Source organism: Peromyscus eremicus, chromosome 18 (assembly GCF_949786415.1).
Source record: "Peromyscus eremicus chromosome 18, PerEre_H2_v1, whole genome shotgun sequence".
Classification (NCBI taxonomy): domain Eukaryota; kingdom Metazoa; phylum Chordata; class Mammalia; order Rodentia; family Cricetidae; genus Peromyscus; species Peromyscus eremicus.
In genome coordinates, this window is record NC_081434.1 from 8,749,726 (window position 1) to 8,766,272 (window position 16,547).

General features: G+C 40.4%; 1 protein-coding gene across 1 annotated transcript in view; it reads left to right on the plus strand.

The window, feature by feature from the left end:
• Positions 1 to 16,547, plus strand: part of Msrb3 (methionine sulfoxide reductase B3) — a 118,753-nt gene that overhangs the window by 64,507 nt on the left and 37,699 nt on the right. Inside the window, 1 exon segment of the mRNA XM_059245739.1 lies at positions 5,876 to 5,904. Within this exon segment, the coding sequence (XP_059101722.1) occupies positions 5,876 to 5,904 (29 nt within the window).

Consider the following 16,547-nt stretch of genomic DNA (forward strand, 5'->3'; position numbering starts at 1 on the left):
CTGGGGTCATTGACGCAGGCCTTTGGAACTGGTGGTCCAGTGCACTGGACCAGGTCTTCCAGTGATGGTGAAGAGACATTCCACCTCTTTGCTTCACTCCCACATCAATCACTAATACAGAAAATGCCCTGTAGGCTTGTCTAGAGGTCAATCTTACAGAGGCGTTTTATTGAAAAGAACGCACCAGGGTGCTTTACTTGTCCAGAGCCACCTAGGAGTGTTTTCCTAGCTTCGGCCGCGTAGGCACTTGGAGGCTGCTGCCACTGTGGCTCAAAGGTGCCATTACGTCTTGAGCTGGCAGCAGGTCTTGCCCTCTACATGGCACCGACTTGGCAGGCATTTAGAATACAGCACTGACAGGGTCCTGGGGCCTTGTACTAAGGTCACAAGAAAAGCCTATTGTTGGAGCCCACTAGGTTTCCTAGTGGCTGTGTCCAGTAGGACTGCATAAGAGGTTGATAGGACCACGAGCCTGGGTACCAGGTGTTTGTAAGCAAGGGGGAGGTCTTTTGCTCCATCCTTTGGCATTGTTATAAATAGACCTTTGGAATAAAGTTCTGGGCCGGTGGATAAGGATCCAGGCCCACTTGAGTCTATTCTGTGTTTTCTTTTCTGTTTCTCTCTCCTTCCTTCTAACCAAGTCTCGTATCCTTCAATCCTCAAGAGTTCCTGGGGTAAATAATGGTGGAGGCTGGTCCCCACTACAGCCTGTGAGTGCAGACAATGTGTAGCAAGGTTGAGTTCTCTATGTGATGCCCCTGAGCAGGCCTAGGCAACCTAGTAGGAGAAAGAGGGTCCCAAGAGTAGATGGAAGAACGAGAGACACCCCCACTCCCACTGTTAGGAGTCCCACAAGAACACCATGCTGCATAACCATAACATAGATGCAGAGGGTCTAGTATTTGCAAAATTTTAAGACTTTAGCACGTTTCCATTCAGCAATATTTCCTAACCAAGTAACCACAAATCTGATTTTCGTAAGGAAGTGGAAGATAAACAATGCACTACGTTGTGTTAACTGCATAATTCATCACAGTGGTTCCAAGTGTATCTTGTTTTCAACATGGCTTGGCTCAGTTCTTGCTGCTCTTTTACTAATGATTATTTTGATTTAAAAATTTCTGAGCATTTGTGATTGATTAAAAAAAAAACTATACAGCCAATAGACATTTTAGCATTTTCTTGGGTTTGGGTTGTGATAGCCTATGTGTATCTAAACATTTAAGCTGACCGTTGTTTGTTTTTGTGTGGTTTGCATCTTGTCTATATCTTGTAGCATTATTGCCAAAATATAAATTTTCAAACACAGGGATCGATGAGGAATAATCTCTTAATGCTCAGATTTAAAAGAAACAGAATTTTTGGTTTTGGATAGAAATCCCCAAATAAAAGCAAGGTTAATGCATCTAGGCATGCCTTTCACTTAGCTGAGCTGGCCTGAGTGACACTGAGGCGCCCAGATGCATTTCTGTGATTGTCCTGGGCCTTTCCCTGGGGGCTGCAAGACACTGTGGCTGTTCCGCTAGCGTCTGCACACAGCCACTTTGAAGGCAGGAAAGGTGGGGAGAGCCTGAGAAGGGCCTTCCCTCTCAATAACCTCTCTCTCTTAAATGAAGAACGGCCTTTCCGTGAACACTCACCCACAGACTTTACCTCTCAGGACTCAGCTGGGCTAAGGGGCTGTCCTTGAACCGGTTATCAGAGCACGAAATCAGCACTGCAGTGGGCATGTCTTAGCCCCTTTCAGGAACTGCTGTTCAGTTACTGGCGAGGAGACAGACTAGCTGTCGGGTAGGCAATTAATAGTGTCTGCTGCCATTGTTGAACTCTGGGCATCCTTACAAAACAATGTGGAAATGCCACACTGAAGCCTACGTGTATTCACAAGTAATATGTAATTAATAAGTATTTTGAAAAATCACTAAGATGCAGTATAAGAAAACTTCCTTTGAACAGATACGTTATAGGCATAGGGAGGCATGGTAGTGCTATGGAGCCAAAGAATTAGCCTGGTCTGGTAATTTTTTTTTTTCAGAAAACTAATTATGAAGCTGATATGTGCAGAACATTTCTGGGATTAGGTAGCAGAGAGAATGGGAATATCTCAAATAGAAGAAGTGTAATGTAGTTACATTGCTTGAAAAAACACATGGATACTCACTACACTTAACTATTGTTCTGTCTAAGAAAAGCCTTTGCGTGGCTTGTGGGGGCAGGAAGAAATTCTGCGATTAGTAAGTAGGGCCCTGAAATGTTATAATTTCTGCCCTGAAACAATGTAGTTTCTCCTCATCTTCCCCAGCCTTTCCCCTTCCTCCTTCCTCTTACTCTGTACTGTCAGGGTTTCAAGTTCCAGGGTGGCCTGGAACTTGCTGTATAGCTGAGAAAGGCCTTCACTTCCTAATCCTCCTGCTTCAACCTCCCAAGTCTCGTGCCGCCGCCACCAGTCCAATCCAGTGTTAGGGATCAAATCCAGGTCTACTCACGCTAGGCGAGTATTCTCTGCTGTCTCAGACTGTATATCCTCCGCTTCAATTCTTTTCATTTGGACTTACATGGAATGTTCTGTAGAAATAGAAAATGATAGTTTCTATTCCTCCAGGAGCATACAACTCTAACCACTGGCCAAATCTACCCTCTCTTGAAAAGCTGCAATTTTGCTATAAAAAGAATGTCTATGTTATATAGTTAAATTATTTAAAAAATTTGAATGAAAACTGAGTTTCTTAGTGTCAACCTCTCTGGCTTCCCATTCAAAGGATCTTTGTTTTCACACTCGGACATTTGTCAACGCCAGTGTAAGACTTTTCTGTGACTTGCCTGTGGATGTAGTATGTCCACCAAAAGTGCATGAGCTGGAACATGGGTCCCCAGTGTGATGTGTCCAGGTGTTGGGTCTTTAAGAGATGGAGCCTGGTGCAAGATAATTAGGTCACATGGTCGCAATGAGCCACAAGAGAGGTGCTAAATAGAGGTGTGGAAATATTATCTCACCTATGTGGCCATGCGCCTGCTTAAAACTTTGGAAAAGGAAAAAGGGGGAATGCATGTTGGAAAGCGGGAGTAGCACCCAGCACCTTCCTTTGGGGATTACTGAAGGAACCAATGAAATCATGTTGACTGTAGTCTAGGAATAGAATGGGTATCTTGGGAACCGCCATGATTTTGTCCATTTTGTGTCCTGTTTTGTGCTTTTTTTGTATTCTGGTATCTTGATGTTAGAATCTTAGATGGTCTTAGTAAAAAACCCAGAGCCAGATATTGGGGTGCAAGCTTGAAAGATCAGAGAAGCAGAGCAAGCCACAGCCAACCTCACCTCGCCAACTCCTCAGCTGATCCTGTTTCCATGAATCCTCAGACTGGAAGCCTCTGAGTCCTCACCCGAAAGGGTCTCAACTGAACTGCTTTAGTTCCTGTTTCCTCACGCCTTATATACCTTTCTCAGCCCAGCCATCACTTCCTGGGATTAAAGGCCTGTGTGTGCTTCCCAGTACTGAGATTAAAGGTGTATGCCACCACTGCCTGGCTCTGTTTCCAGTGTGGCTTTGAACTCAGAGAGATCCAAATGGATCTCTGCCTCCTGAGTGATAGGATTAAAGGTGTGTGCCACCACTGCTTGACCTCTATGTCTAATCTAGTGGCTGGCTCTGTCCTCTGATCCTCAGGCAAGTTTATTAGGGTACATAATCTATCACCACAGTATCTAGTATAGCTACTAGAACTAAGCCTGCCAGAAATGCTTAGAATGGTGACTGAACGCCCTGATCTCCTCCTGCCGCCCATGTCTGTATGTTACACGTTCTTTTTTCCCCCCTGTGGATTGCTTGCTCCTGTCTGTATTTTATTCATGTTCTCAAAGAGCTTCTATGAACAGATTATCGTAGCAGATGCTATGATACAGTAGGACACAACACACTTCGTGTCTCTGACTGTGTGAGTGCATAAAATCTCATAGGAATTCGAAAGAACACATGTCATAGGGCCAATTTCCCCTAACTTCAAATCTGACCATATTAATTTTATGATCATGTATTAATTGTTCACAATGTATTTTTTTAATGTTTAATACTATGTCTGAGGATTATGAAAATGTTTTCTACTTTTTAATTGATGCTGGGGGGGGAGTGGGGGTGGTGGTGGTGGTGGTGGTGGTGGTGGTAATTGGCTTGTGAAAATGTTTTCTGTACATTTTATGGGTGTGTGTGTGTATATATATTATATATGTATATAATATATATACATATATATATATTATACACTGACCAGCTGTCTCAGGACAAGGTAAGATTCTTGGAAGGTTTTTTGACATAATTTTTATATCTCAAAATGTATGTTTTATCAAGACCTTTGTTGTTGTAGTTTCTCTTGAGAGACATCTGATATGTACACCAGGTATATTTGGATGCCCTGGCTACAAAGGTTAACTGCCTAGCTGAGGTCTAGGGAGGAAGTAGGTAAGGAAGCCAGTAGAGAAACATACTAGAGACTGGGTTGTCCTTGAGGATGGTGTAATCATGAAGCAAGGCCTTCCAGAGTCATGGATCTCAAAGAGTGACGTGAATTTGCATTGGCAATGGGAGGGCGTAGAAGAGAAGAACAGAGATGAGGCTTAGGTCTGGGAAGGAAATTGGGAAATCTATATCATAGATTTGTTTGCTAAAACCTATGATTGGCTGGACTAGGCGTAGAGCTAAGAGGCAGAGTGCTTGCCCAGCATGCATGAGCCCCTAGATTCAATTCATAGCACCACACAGAGAAATCCCCCATAAAACCAGGTCTGTGGTTACATACATACATACATGTGTACATACATACATACATACATACTTCTAGCTGTGTTGTATACCCATATATACTTATATACAATATGTATATGAAAAGTTGTTGATTCTGTTTAGAAATAAGGGGAAATTTGGGAACACTTGAGAAGATGAATTTTTGTGACCAAAGAAGGCCCTTGTTTTCCCCTCTCTTTTTTGATGGGTTCTCTGGAGGCTAGTTTAAGTGAGGAGAGCCACTCCTAAAATGCTTTGGTACTCTGGCATAATTTCAAAGAGCTCTTCTTTCCCAGTTAGTTAACTGCATTTTCCACAGAGGGGGAAAAAATCTCCTCTGTCCACGGAACATCCCTAACAGGACTCCTGCTGTTTGGGTCTTGTATCTTGCTGCGGCAGCTGTGAACATAGATGCCGTTGATGGTTAATGTGTGATATAAACCCAACTGAGCATGCCCACTAATTGGTTGGCGAGCTAGATACAGACAATGCGGTCTTAGAGTGGCCTGTGTGGATCGGCCCAGCCACGAGGTTAATTCTGCTTGACAGCGCATCGGCGGCATCTTGAGAGTAATTACCAACAGCAGTTTCCCACAGCCAGACCAAGGGCTTCAAAGGCTTCTGGATTTACAGCCCGTGTTAACCTGTATCTGAAACATAATGTTCCCACAAGGCACCGTTTTCTTCCTCCTCCTTATTAAGTGTATGGGGTTACCAAGTTCATTCACTGTGTGCTAAGGACCTACTTGGTGTTAAGTAATTGAAAATCTTTCATAATAAAGGAAAAGGCATAATTATGGATTGGATTTTTTTTATCATTCCACAATACTATTGAAGAAAGTTTATCTGTAAAGAAATATTGGATATTTTGAAAAATAAGACCCCTTCTCGGAAAAGCTAATTTTGAAAGTTATTTTTTTCTTATTATGTAATCTGAATTAATATATTGCATTCAATTGAAATGGTTGACATAAATATAGCTTTACATTAAAGGAAATGATTTTATTTCTTGACCATTATGTAGAAATCTATAATTACTGTACCTCCCTACCTCAGGCCTTTCAAAATTTTTATATTAATTTCTTTTTTTTCCTTTGCAGATCAGAAACCAAATTTGACTCTGGTTCAGGTATGTTTACATTAATAATGCTATTTCTGAGTGTTTTTTTTTTACATTATTCTCTGAAAAGTAAATCAATACATCAAGAACCATTTTGATTTTAAATGACTGAGCAATCTCTTTTCAAAACATGAGCCCCATCTCAAAGAAGGGCTATGGAATGCTTCAAATTATAATTTGAGAAGTTCACTTTAGGATCTTTCATAATTTTAAAATAAGCATGAAATGCTCTGTATCTGCAGGGGTGACTGCAGCATATGCTTACTGCTCACAGCAGAATATTACTTTGTAAATACACAAAGCATCTTAAATATTTGCAGAGTCTCTATAAATGATTTGGGGGGCAGATACAATAGAGATGGAAATTCATCTGTGGTGTAGGCTTTTCAATGTTTTATTGGGGGGGCTGATAGAAAATTAAAATCACCTTAGCTATTGTTTTGTGTCATACAGCAGCATTATCAGTCACATTACATGTTTTCTTGTCATTAAGCGTGGATGAAGTTGCATAATCCTTGGGATTGGCTGTATTTTTTACCCCTTGCTGAGATCTGTGTGCTGCAGAGATCCTGGTTGTGTTTACAATTAAATATGCAAAAATTGTCTCACGTTGGGCACTGAGGAATTATGTCCTTTGATGGATTGCTAATACATCAACATTAGTTTCCAATCCTAGGAGACAATAATTTGCCGGGGGTGGGGGTGGGAGGGATTACATAAGGTGTTGGATTTAAAAGTCACACTCTTACTCACGAGTTTCACTTCATCTTAGTCTAAATGTGCTTGCCCATTGAGCACAGAGAAACCAGTGGCTGTAAATTCCTCTAGATCATGGTATCACAGAGCTAGCTTGCTTTTCTTTCTGGTGAGCCTGGTTGTCCTTGTGTGGTACCGCTTTATGAGTTTCTCTAGTTTGGAGGGACTCTTGTCTCAGCTGATGAAGTCCGTAGATCTGACCTAACAAATTCATCTAATTTAAATACCAGGATTCCACCACTCTTTCTAATCAGAGTGTTCTGGGCTTCTGGTCACGTGTGCCACTGATGTTACAGGTAGACATTTTTGGTTTAAAAAAAAAAAATCAAACACAAAATGGTAACAATATGGAGACTAACGATGAAATGACATTAGAACAACTCTGGGATTCTTTTATTGACCCAAACAGGGTGAAAACATTTTAATAGTTGAAATCTCTATGTATAATAATAAATAAATTGATGAAGTATTAAATTCTTTACCCAGAAACTACATGTTTTAACAAATTCTCTGTCAGTCACCAAGGAATAAGATAATAAATGTTTCTTATTGATTATATAATTTACTTCACTAAAAAAAAAAAAAAATCAGGCAACCTGGTGTTAAGGTACAAGACCTGGAATGTGGCTTTTAAAAATGAAAAAGTCCACTAGGTTCATTTTGAAAGTGAAAACTGGAAATAGTACACAAAACTGAAATATTAGGCTGCTATTGCCAAAGTCAAATAATTTATGTTAAGATTTTTAACCCAAATTAAAGTACGCCGCTAAATTCATGCACAGAAGGCTAGTGTTTATCATGGAAATAGCTATAACATCTGTACAGGCTCACATTTCACTCTCCTGACCTAAGACTTCTGTCCACAGCCCTTTTCTTCAATTTCTGGTGTTTTTTGAATGTCTGTCTTAGACAACATCTGCATATCTTTGAAAACTACAGTTAGAGATGCCTAAGGTCTTATGGGAAATACAAATTAAAAGTTTGTACTTTGATTTTGCATTCAACTATGGAGTAAATTTAGATGTTTTCAAATTACGAAATAATTGTTTTCTCTTCTGAGGGAAATATAAGCTCACCATTAATGAGGAATGAGACAAAGGAAGTATGGTGTTAATTCGTGGATATTTTATATCATGCAAATTTTGGTGAATAAGATACCATATGTATGACTTTAATAGGCTCAGATTCTTTATTGTTCATCAAATACAGAAGTTGTCTAATGTTATACACAGTTTGACAAAGTAAGATCTTTAGCTAAAAAATGGTGCCACTCTTACTAAAGAAAAATAAACATTAAATATGATGGTCAATAACTAGCCATAAAGGAAAAGGTTTTGAAGTATATGTATGTGTATGCATACATTTTTTGTATATATATACATATTATTTGTTAAGGAAAATATCCAGTTTAGGACTTGAGCTTACTGTGCAACATTTGTAGTTTGTACAGCTGAGTTTCAGACTGTTCAGTGAGATTTAGAAGGAAGGAAGGATTTAATTGCCATCCCATAGTTAAAAAATCAGTGGTTGAGTACACATCAAATGATCAACCAAGAAAATAACAAAGTTTTGCTTATTAGTTTTTTTTTTTAAAAAAAATAAAGCCCACAGACAACCTCCTGCTAATTTTTAAAAGTGTGTGTATGTGTGTGTGTGTGTGTGTGTGTGTGTGTTGGTGTGGTGTGTGTGTGTGTGTGTGTGTGGTGTGTGTGTGTGTGTGGTGTGTGTGTGTGTGTGTTGGTGGTGTGTGTGTGTGTGTGGTGTGTGTGTTGGTGTGGTGTGTGTGTTGGTGTGGTGTGTGTGTTGGTGTGGTGTGTGTGTTGGTGTGGTGTGTGTGTTGGTGTGGTGTGTGTGTGTGTGTGTGGTGTGTGTGTTGGTGTGTGTGTGTGTGTTGGTGTGGTGTGGTGTGTGTGTGTGTGTGTGTGTATGGAGGCCAGGGGATAATCTTCGCTAGATGTCTAGCCTCAATTCTCTGGCTGAGAGCTTGTCAAGTAAGCTAGAGTGATGTCAACAAATTTCAAGGATCCTACTCTACCCGTGTCTAGACTGCTGTGATGTGATTACAAGCACATGCCACCAGGCCTAGCTTTTTTTTCCCCCTCTAATATATGGGTTCTGGAGATCAAGTTCAAGTCTTCATGTTTGGAAGGCAAACATTTTACTGACTGAACCATCTTTTTAGCTTCTTAAATTCATTTTTTAAAATTAAGAATTTATTTAATATATGTGTAAGTGTACCTACCTGCATGAGATTATGTCCACCATATATGTGCAGTGCTGGTAGAGGCCAGAAGAGGGCGTTGGATCTCCCAGAGCATGAGTCACAGGCAGTTGAGACCTGCTGTGTGGGTGCTGGGAACCAAACCCGGGTCCTCTGCAAGAGCAGTAAACGCTCTTAACCACTAAGCCATTTTTCTAGCTCCTAAAATTAAAATTTTTATATTGAAAATTTCAGCCATACTTAAAAGTAGAGAGTATAGTATTCCTCAAAGAGCACCACGTAACTATCATCTAAATTTTACTATTGTTAATAATTTGCAATTCATTTTGCTTTTTCCTCACAATATTTTAAGGGACAGTACATTTTATGTGGTATTTAAAAATCTGACAATTGCAGATTGTTTTGCCCTACTGAATGGGGGCAACTAAGTTTTCAGGATTGTTACCTGTTGTGGAAGTTTGGGCCACACACAGATTATGAATCAGAGGGTTGTGGCACTTGCGTGTTCATACTCAGGTACAGAGAGTGAAATTCTGCTTCTGGTAAGTCATCTAATAAGGAAACCCTGCAGCTGGAGCAGAGGCACTGAGTTTATTCTGATCTGAGACTCACAGAAACTCCCTGTCCTCATGATGAAGCGGGACATGATTGGAGCTCCTGCTTCTCTCTGTGATTTCTACGTGCCGAGTTTTACACTGATTTAAAAATGTGTTCTGTTGATTTATGACTCAATGACCCAAAGTTTGGCTTTGCCAGTTGAGAAGAGTGAGCTGGCCTTCTTTCTAAAGAAACCTGAAAGTTTTGATGTTAACACGAGTTCCTAATTGATGTCTCTTGCCTAAGAGCGTGCAGACCTGGAGATCTTACTAAGAGAGTGAAACAGTCTTCCTTTTATGTTCAGAAGGAGCAAGAGGCTGGGCCTGTCACCCCACCACCCAAGCAGGGAAGTTAGTTGATGCTGGAGGAAGCAGAGCATTGAGTTTAATACGGTGATCAAACGTGAAAGCTGTATCTCAAATCTCAGGAGAAACATGCTTTTGAAAGGCGGAGAACTGTGGAGCATTCTGCATGATAGGCTGTATAAACAGAGCCCTGGAGGTCAGTGCATGGATGCGAACCAATTAAATAAAGAACTCTGGCTTTGCTTTCTGTCATCTGGATGGGGAGGATCAGAAAGCAGTGTGGACAGATCTGAAGTGTAAGCTCTGCTGGAGGGAAGTTTGGCACCTTTGGAAAATTCATTAACTCTTTCAGCCCACACACCAAAACAGTGTTTCTATACAAAGGCTCCCAGAGAGTTAGAAATAAAGTGGAAAGCACTATTTTTTTTTTTTTTTTTACATTCTGGATATACTCCTTCACAGAAGTGTCAGTGAATGGAATGGAGAAAAATGAGGATGAGTGGTTGAAAAGACCCAGGTCTTCAGTGAGATTGTAGGACATTGGCAGCATCCATGCTCCTGCAGAATAACTGGAAAAAAAATATCGGTTTATTCTTTTCTAAATTCTAGGGGTAATGCAAAGATATAGTTTGGATTTACTAATCAGCAGGGCAGTGGGATGTTGTTTTCGATCCAAGACTGATGCTTGCACATTAGTGATTATCTGCTAAAGACTACCGATAGGCTTATGCTGCACTTTTAAACATCTCAGACAATGTTTGGGTAAAAAATGAACTACCAAGTTAAAAGGTATAGTCTCACGGCCCATAAACACGCAAAACGAAGTTCTCTATAGAAAACGAATAAGCCTATGGTTGGTGCTTGTGGCTTCTGTGCTTCTTAGAATACTTATACGAGCAATGGCTGTAAGGAAACGGGCTTGTAGAACACAGCGTCTGAAAGGCATAAGACTTCATGAAAGCAAATTATGGAGGATTAAGAGACCTAATGAGCATGGTTTAGGGCGGAGAGCAGAAGTGGGCATGTAGAAGGCTAGGAGGTCCTAAGCAACACGATAATAAAAGGCACGAAAGAGTATAATTATCCCGAAGGGTGGAAAAAGAAATCCAAGGAACAAAAAGCAGCTAGTGTCACTTTTATGATCTCTGGTTAAAAGGAATCCCAACGCCAGGGTAACGCCATCAAAGAACACACTCAGTTGATGCCCAAAGGCGCTGAAATGCAGAGTGGAGTATCGGGAGAGGCAGGAAGCTAAAGGGGATGGAGAACTTGAGCGCAGCACAGCTAGAGTGTGGAACTTGCCAACAAATAAGGCCGCTTCCCCTTCTCAAGAGATGTGGCCAAGGAAGATATTTTCCGTTCTTGTATGACTATGTTGACAATACATTTTAGTGATAATAAATTTCTTATTTTAATGACAATGGAGGAAAAGGGAATAAAATATGAGTCTCTCTATAAGAATATTGAAATCCACATTTGAGCATCATTCAATAGAAATAAAAATACTGGCAATTCAACAGTTCGTTCATTCAACATACATTTCTTGGGCATGCTCTGACCCAGGTGTTGAGGTAGTAGCTGTGAACAGGGCAGACACAATTCCTTCTCTCATAGAATCTTACTGTACTTGGTCCCGTGTGTGAATTCCCTGGATTTCTCTGTCTATTTAGCAGAGAAAGGCTGACAAGTCTAATTTGAGATCCAGATGGTAACTTAAGGAGCTCTGGTATTTAAGTTTGAGCCAATATATTTGAAGGTTAGACAAATCCACTTTTCTTTACATTGTTCAACGTTTCCTACTCAGCTTTTGAGGACAGCCCGATGGTAAGGACTGTAAGGACCAACATTGCACAACCCATGGTCACTGAGAGATTAACTAGAAGATAACAGTAATTTGTGTTTGTAAACTCTGCACTGTGCGTTCATTCATTTGTATATCCTGTTCAAGGTTGGCATGAGAAGTCAGGTCTCTGCTGTAACAACCTTGCTGGTTGTGTAGAAGCAACATAGCACATCATTATTTGTCTTTCAGAAACTAAGTTAAGGCAGGAAGCAGCCGAGCCTGGGCTGAGTGTGGAGGCTTTCTTTGAAGGAAAGTGTTCTTGTTTCTAGCACTTTCTAATTGGATTTTTGACTTTTGTGTTTGCTGCTAGATCAGAAATTTAAAATTTGTATTATCTTTTTTTTTTTTAAATTTGGAATTAAATCCTTTAAAGCTATGGATTGTCTCCCTTGAAATTATAGCCAACTCGTAGAAGGATTTTATGTAGTCTTTTAAAACGTTGCAGTCTTGGTTTTCTTTGGGGCACATTAATGTTTAGGAAAATGTTCTCACTGCTAGTACAGATGTAAGTGTTCTTCCTCCTCTGTAAGGAGGAGTGTAGATAAGACACACAGCATAGAGCATGTGTAAGAATGGGGATGACTAAGAGTCCCATAACTAAACCCATGGCATTGAGCGTATCCTACTATTTTTTTTTTTTTTTTGAGACAGGATTTCACTGTGTAGTCTTGACTGTCCTGGAACTCACTTTGTAGACCAAGCTGGTCTCAAACTCACACAGATCCACCTGCCTCTGCCTCCTGAGTGCTGGGATGAAAGGTGTGCCTGGCACACATCCTACTCTTAAGTCAGTTTCTTTATAAAAATATGTATAGGGTTAGAGTTATGGCTGCATTATTGAAATAGATTCAGTTCCTTCTTATTTCTCATTATCTGGAAACCTAACTTTAGCTGTGGCATTCATGACATGTAGTGATGAAAATATTTGCATAGTACTTTACCATTAAAAAAAACATTTTCATAAATCTGTTCTATTGGGCCATGCTCATCAGTGAAGGAAGCAGAGCTGCAGGAAGTTATGCAACTTACTTAAAGCCACATAGGTATTTGCAGGTACTATTAGTTATGACTGAATAGTATAAGTTTGGGTACATGTTGGCCCAAGTATGGATGACAGTGATGTGGTTGTGCTTATAATCTGTTAGTTTTCGGTCCTCTGGCCCAGAATAACACTATCAAAGCATTGGGACAGTGTGTCAATGTTTTTACTCCAACTTCTTCTTGGACATGTGTCTTAGAGTTTCTATTTCTGTGAAGAGACACCATGACCATGGCAACTCTTATAAAGGAAAACATTTAATTGGGGTGGCTTACAGTTCAGAGGTTCAGTCCATTATCATCATGATGGGACATGGTGGCATGTAGGCAGACATGGTGCTGGAAAAGGAGCTGAGAGTCCTACATATTACAGGCAACAGGAAGTGAACTGAGATACTGGGCAGTATCCTGAGCATATAAGACATCAAAGCCCACCTCCATAGTGACACACTTCCTCCAACAAGACCACACCTACTGCAACAAGGTCACTCCTTATAGTGCCACTCCCTTTGGGAGACCATTTTTTTTTTTCAAACCACCACATTTCATTCCCTGGTCCCCAAAAGCTTGTAGTCATATCATAATACAAAAATGCATTCATCCCAACTTCAAAAGTTCCATAGTCTATAACAATCTCAAACTTATTTAATGGTCCAAGTTTCTTCTGAGATTCATGCAATCTCTTAACTGTAATCACTTGTAAAATCAAAATCAAAAAGCAGATCACATACTTTGAACACATAACGGCACAGGATAAACATTACCATTTCAAAATGTAGGAAAAGGAGCATAGTGAGGAAATACGGGACCAAAGCAAAACCGAAAAACAGCTGGGCAAACTCCAGACTCTGCATCTCCATGTCTGAGGTCAAAACGCTCTCCAGATCTCTAACTCCATTCATCTTTGTTGACTGCACCACATTTCTTTCTCGTGCTGGTTCCACTCCCTGTTAGCAGCTCTCCTCAACAGGAATACCATGACTCTGGCATCTCCAACATCTTGGGGTTCCAAGGGCAATTGAGGCTTCACCTTCATAGCTTCACACAGTGGCCTCTCTAGGCCTCTCTAGGCCTCTATTCAGGTACATTCCTGACATATGTCTGGCCTCAGTGGTTTTCCTTAGTCTCGAATGGATATTCCATAATGCCTTCCTTCTATCCTTGACTGTAAAGCCAGAACCATGTGGCCTCAGCTGCCAAGTTCTGATGCTTGCTGGGGGCTGGAACATGGGCCCCTCGTTCAATTACATCTTCACCAGCTTTCTGATTTTGATGGTTACCTTCACTCCCTAAGCTTGGCTGTCTGTGAACTTGCTCTGTAGACCAGGCTGGCCTCAACCTCAGAGATCTGCCTGCCTTTGCCTTCTGAGTGCTGGGATTAAAGGTGTGCCCCACCACACCCAGCTCTAAACTTTTCTTTAATTCCTTTTAGAAGTTGGAAACTTAGTTGGGTGGGATCTTGCCTTGAGGTCACCACTCCCTTTATTCCATTTCTTAATCTGTTTATCTCCTTGAACACAGGACTTATCTCCATTCTACTTTCTGGTGCTCCTTTTCTCCTCAAATATTTTTCCATACTCAGCTTGCTTCTTTCCATTATACATCTTCATAAGTGTTAACACCAATAACCACACAGCAGAATCTATACCTCTGCCAACAGAATTAATCCAAAACTCTTCACTTTAGCCTCAGGTGAATTTTTTGGACAAGGGCAAAAAGCAGCCACATTCTTCACCAAATTACCACAAGAATGATTTCTAGGCAACATGGACACTAAAATTCTAAAATTCTTCTCCTCTGAAACCTCTTGAGCCAGCCCAGCACAGTTCAAATCACTGTTAGCACTACTGTCTTCCATGCTTCTACTGGTATACAGCCCATTAAACAGCCCTTAAAGCATTCCACTGCATTCCTAACCAAAACTCCCAAGGTCCATATTATTCCAAACAAAAACATGGTCTGGCCAATCATAGCAATACCCCAGTCCCAGCACTATCTTAGTTTCTCTTGCTGTGAAGAGCTCTCTCCACGGCAACTCTTATAAAGGAAAACATTTAATTGAGGTGGCTCGCTTACAGTTCAGAGGTTCAGTCCATTATCATCATGGTGGGACATGGTGGCATGCAGGTAGACATGGTGCTGGAGAGGTAGCTGAGAGTTCTACATCTTACAGGCAACAGGAAGTGAACTGAGACACTGGGTGGTATCTTGAGCATGTATGAGACCTCAAAATCTGCCTTCACAGTGACACACTTCCTCCAACAAGACCAACCCTACTCCAACATGGCCTCACCTCCTAATAGTGCCACTCCCTTCGGGGGCCATTTTCTTTCAAATCACCACAACATGTAAGACATGGAGGAAGACATATGACATTTCTTACCTTCAATGAACCTTATAATCTTATTGAAGAAATGGTATCTATAGGTTCAAGGCAACACGATTGATTTTCACAATGGAATTCTGGGAGAATCTTTAGAAAGGGTGTTACTTTAGAGTGTGGAAGCTCTTAAAGAACTGGGGTTGATAAGAATAGAGAGAACATTTTAAATAGCCATTTAGGGCCAAGTGCAGAGACATAGCACCAAGTATATTTCAGGATAAATAAGTAAATCACCCACCAGAACCAGAGAATTTTGTTGAAAGGTCCAGGTGGTATTGAGATTTTATTACAGATCACAGGGTAAAGAAAAAAAGAATTTGGGCCTAACTCTGTAGATAACAATAGCGTTTGGTAATGTTGACTTAATATGTACTAAGTTTTTAATAATTACTGGCGAGCCGGGCGGTGGTGGCGCACGCCTTTAATCCCAGCACTTGGGAGGCAGAGGCAGGCGGATCTCTGTGAGTTCGAGGCCAGCCTGGTCTCCAAAGTGAGTTCCAGGAAAGGTGCAAAGCTACACAGAGAAACCCTGTCTCGAAAAACCAAAAAAAAAAAAAAATTACTGGGATATTTAATTTTAATAGATCATATATTATTGGCCTAGGTAGTTGATGATTTATTGCAGAGTCAATCAGCTAGTGATAGACTTAGGTTAGAGCTTAAGTAGTTTGATTTCACAATTTACAGTATCATGCAGTAAATAAATCTAAAGACTTTGAGTTAGTATGGTAAAAATATCTCATCTATTTACTTGTATTTCCTGCTCATACATAATACAATTCCTTTCATGGATGTACATGTTTTTTTTGACATTTTTCTAATTCAGAAAGTATTTAGATTTGGTAGGCTGTTCAGGAATACATTTTGAAAGTGACGTGGAATCATATTTTCTACATATGGATTATCCCACCAGTATGAAATTACTTGCTGAAAAAGTTCTTTACATAGGATATGTTATAAAGAAGTAGTTGAGACAGAATTGGTTCCATAGAAATAATTGCCACTTGTTCTTTGAATTCTCTTAAAATACAGGTCGCTGTAGTTTTTGTTGGTAGTGCAAGTACTTGCCTTACAGTGGAAACCATTGTCCAGATCAATCACTGACCATGGCCACTTTCATTAGGAAATAGCACAAAGAACATTCTTGGGACATTCATATCTTTGACACATCTTGTTCACTCCGGGACGAAATACACTACATCATCCCATGGCACCTAGAAACTCTGGTGTGACATGTTTCTTGTTGTATTGGCAGCTTGTTTCAATATGAAAAGGGTTTATTCATTAAAGAAAAAGCATATATAAACAAAGCTATACCTTGTTTTTGTCTCTAATATTAAAACACTCTTTTTCATGTTTTAAAAGTACTCTTTTAGGTTTGCCTTGTTTTAGACGGGGTTTCAGTGTAGCTCAGAATGGTCTACAGTTGGCTGTCTTCTTGCCTCAGCCTCTCAAATGTGAGGCTACAGTTTACCACACTCTGCTCGATTTTTTTTTTTTCTTTTCTGT